Here is a 2,371-nt window from a genome sequence, read left to right on the forward strand (position 1 = left end):
TTTATTTTATAATATGTTGTTTTATACCTATAAAAATGAGTTTGAGTACTAGATGTTACAACATAATTTGTTTTATAACGTTTTTTATACTTTTCAATCCATTTAATATTTGATATCAGAGCACTTGAAGATTTTTTTATAAAGAAACATTAGATTAATTTTGAAAATGTTGTAACTGCCCAGCTAAAGTACTCATGAAAAAACACCCAATCAAACTATATTCATTAATCAATATATCTCTCTCACATATATCAACTACTACAACCGCAATAAAGATATCTTTATTTGCGAAAAAAAGCTTTTACGCTGAAACCTCCCTGGAGGAGGAAAAAAGCTCTTCTCACCTTCACAGGTTGAGAGGCCTTATAAACTGGTGTGGTTTTTAGAATACATTCCATTCCTATCTGAAATATGCATTAATCTTTGGAAGAAATATCGATTTTTAATGTAAAATGCAAAGTTTCAATCCAACTGAAATATCAAGAAGTTCAGGTACTGCACAGCTTTTAGGGTTTGCAAACGAGCGGAGACTCCTTTATTGTCTCGAGGGCCGGTTTCCAATACCTGAAACTCGGTACCCTGTGCTCGCCCAACCCCAATACCAGCGGCTGGTCTTCGTCTTCATCTACTTCCAACTCTGCTACTCCCTTCTGTAATTGATCTGATCTGCCTCCGCTACCTCTCTTTAAACAAAACTCCCTTAAATGGTCCGTGCCAATAGCCGGAAAGATCCTGGAGTTGCAGGAGCGCTTTTTATGGCCGGAATTGCATTGAAATGCTAACAAATTTAGCGAGACCATGTCGGATGGCGATAGTACGCGACGCAAATATTTTTGCATCGGCAGAAGAACATAAACGCCTCCCAACCCCAGATCTTCCTCTGCAGGGAGTGCTGCAATGCGACGCCCTGCTTGGAGATCACTGAAATCGCATACGAATTGCTGGGGATTGTCCATCATCAACTCTCCCACCTTCATTTCCTCCCAAAATTCTTCAATGCCACCATCGTCCCATCGTATAACTTTCGTGGCCGCGGTGGTTCTGGACGGTTTAGCACAGCACAGATGATTCCCCATTGATTCTTATTGCTTGAATTCAAGCCGCCCTCTATATAAATTTTCTTTATAGTTCTCTATTAATCGATCGATCGATCGATATATCCCTCGCAGCGGTCGATTGACTCGAGGGAATTTTATGTTAATGCAATAGGGTGATAACGCAAAGCCTCTGAGCACCTGCGCGCTGAAACTTTGAAGAGATGGGTAATGGGTGGTCTGGTGTGAGAAGATGAAGGTGGGATAAAGGCATATATAAAGTGTGAGTGGAGATGGTTGCCGAAAAAATACAGACGATACACCATTTTTTTATTTGACCGTAAATGTGGATGCATGTGGACGACTTCGGCGTGTTCGGGGGAGTCGGGTTAATCAATTACGGAGATTTGGTTGCCGTCGGTTTTCTCTTGAGCCTTACTTTATGACACCGAAACTAGTTGATTTCTATTTTTTTAAAATGTCTGTACGATAGTGATTAAAATTAATGATAACAAAAAATGTTCTCGAAAATGCCATTTCTTTTATTAATTACACTAAGTGTGCATACATTGCCGTTAAAATTCAGCAATCTGCGCATAAGCGACCGGGTTGCTTAGAATTTACCAAATGCACCAAGTTGGGTTTAAGCAAATCTCATATATATAGAGAGATTTTAATCGCATCAAGTTGAGTGTGCTTCGATATACCAAATTCATGGTTGGTATATATATATATATATATATATCAATTTAATTTAATTTAATTTTGAGGCCAATCATATATATAAAAAATAAAAGGAAAATTTAGATAAAAATCCCGTTTAATTCATATTCAAAACAAGATACTTATATTTATTTATTAATTAAAAAAATATATAATTTTACTAAACTCTATATGATATTATTAATGGATGATTATTTCATGCGAGATATAATTCTATGCTTTTAAAATAAAGATGATCAAGAGACAAAGCAACGTTATGTGGTAATACTATTTTATATTATTGATGGATGAGTATTTCATCCGAGATATAATTCTATACTTTTAAAATAAAGATGATCAAGAGACAAAGCAATGTTAGGTGGTGCGCTTTGTGAATTTTAAATGGTTAATTTAAAAATATTGATTCAAACAATTATATATAAAAAATATGAGCATCTATTGTTATCTTCTTTCTTCCACTATAAAATTATAGGTTTAAAAAAATATAAGCATCTATTGTTATCTTCTTTCTTCCACTATAAAATTATATGTTTAGAAGTTTTCAAAAAACATGTTAGGAAATATAAGCATCTATGGTTATCTTCTTTCTTCCACCATAAAATTATATGTTTAGA

The 2,371-nt window shown here is 34.8% G+C and overlaps 1 protein-coding gene across 1 annotated transcript; it reads right to left on the reverse strand.

The window, feature by feature from the left end:
- Positions 1-506: 506 nt before the first annotated feature.
- LOC149177929 (uncharacterized) lies at positions 507-1,076 on the reverse strand. Its single transcript, XM_089423488.1, has one exon. The coding sequence runs from the start codon at positions 1,074-1,076 to the stop codon at positions 507-509; it is 570 nt and encodes a 189-aa protein (XP_089279614.1).
- Between the last annotated feature and the right edge of the window lie 1,295 nt (positions 1,077-2,371).

This window comes from Pinus tabuliformis, chromosome 4_1 (genome assembly GCF_031772625.1).
Source record: "Pinus tabuliformis cultivar Carrire ecotype Pingquan chromosome 4_1, CPIR1, whole genome shotgun sequence".
NCBI classification, from domain to species: domain Eukaryota; kingdom Viridiplantae; phylum Streptophyta; class Pinopsida; order Pinales; family Pinaceae; genus Pinus; species Pinus tabuliformis.

What these genes read in the sequence shown, in the direction of transcription:
- LOC149177929 (XM_089423488.1), bottom strand. Translation starts at nt 1,076, where the DNA reads ATGGGGAATCATCTGTGCTGTGCTAAACCGTCCAGAACCACCGCGGCC.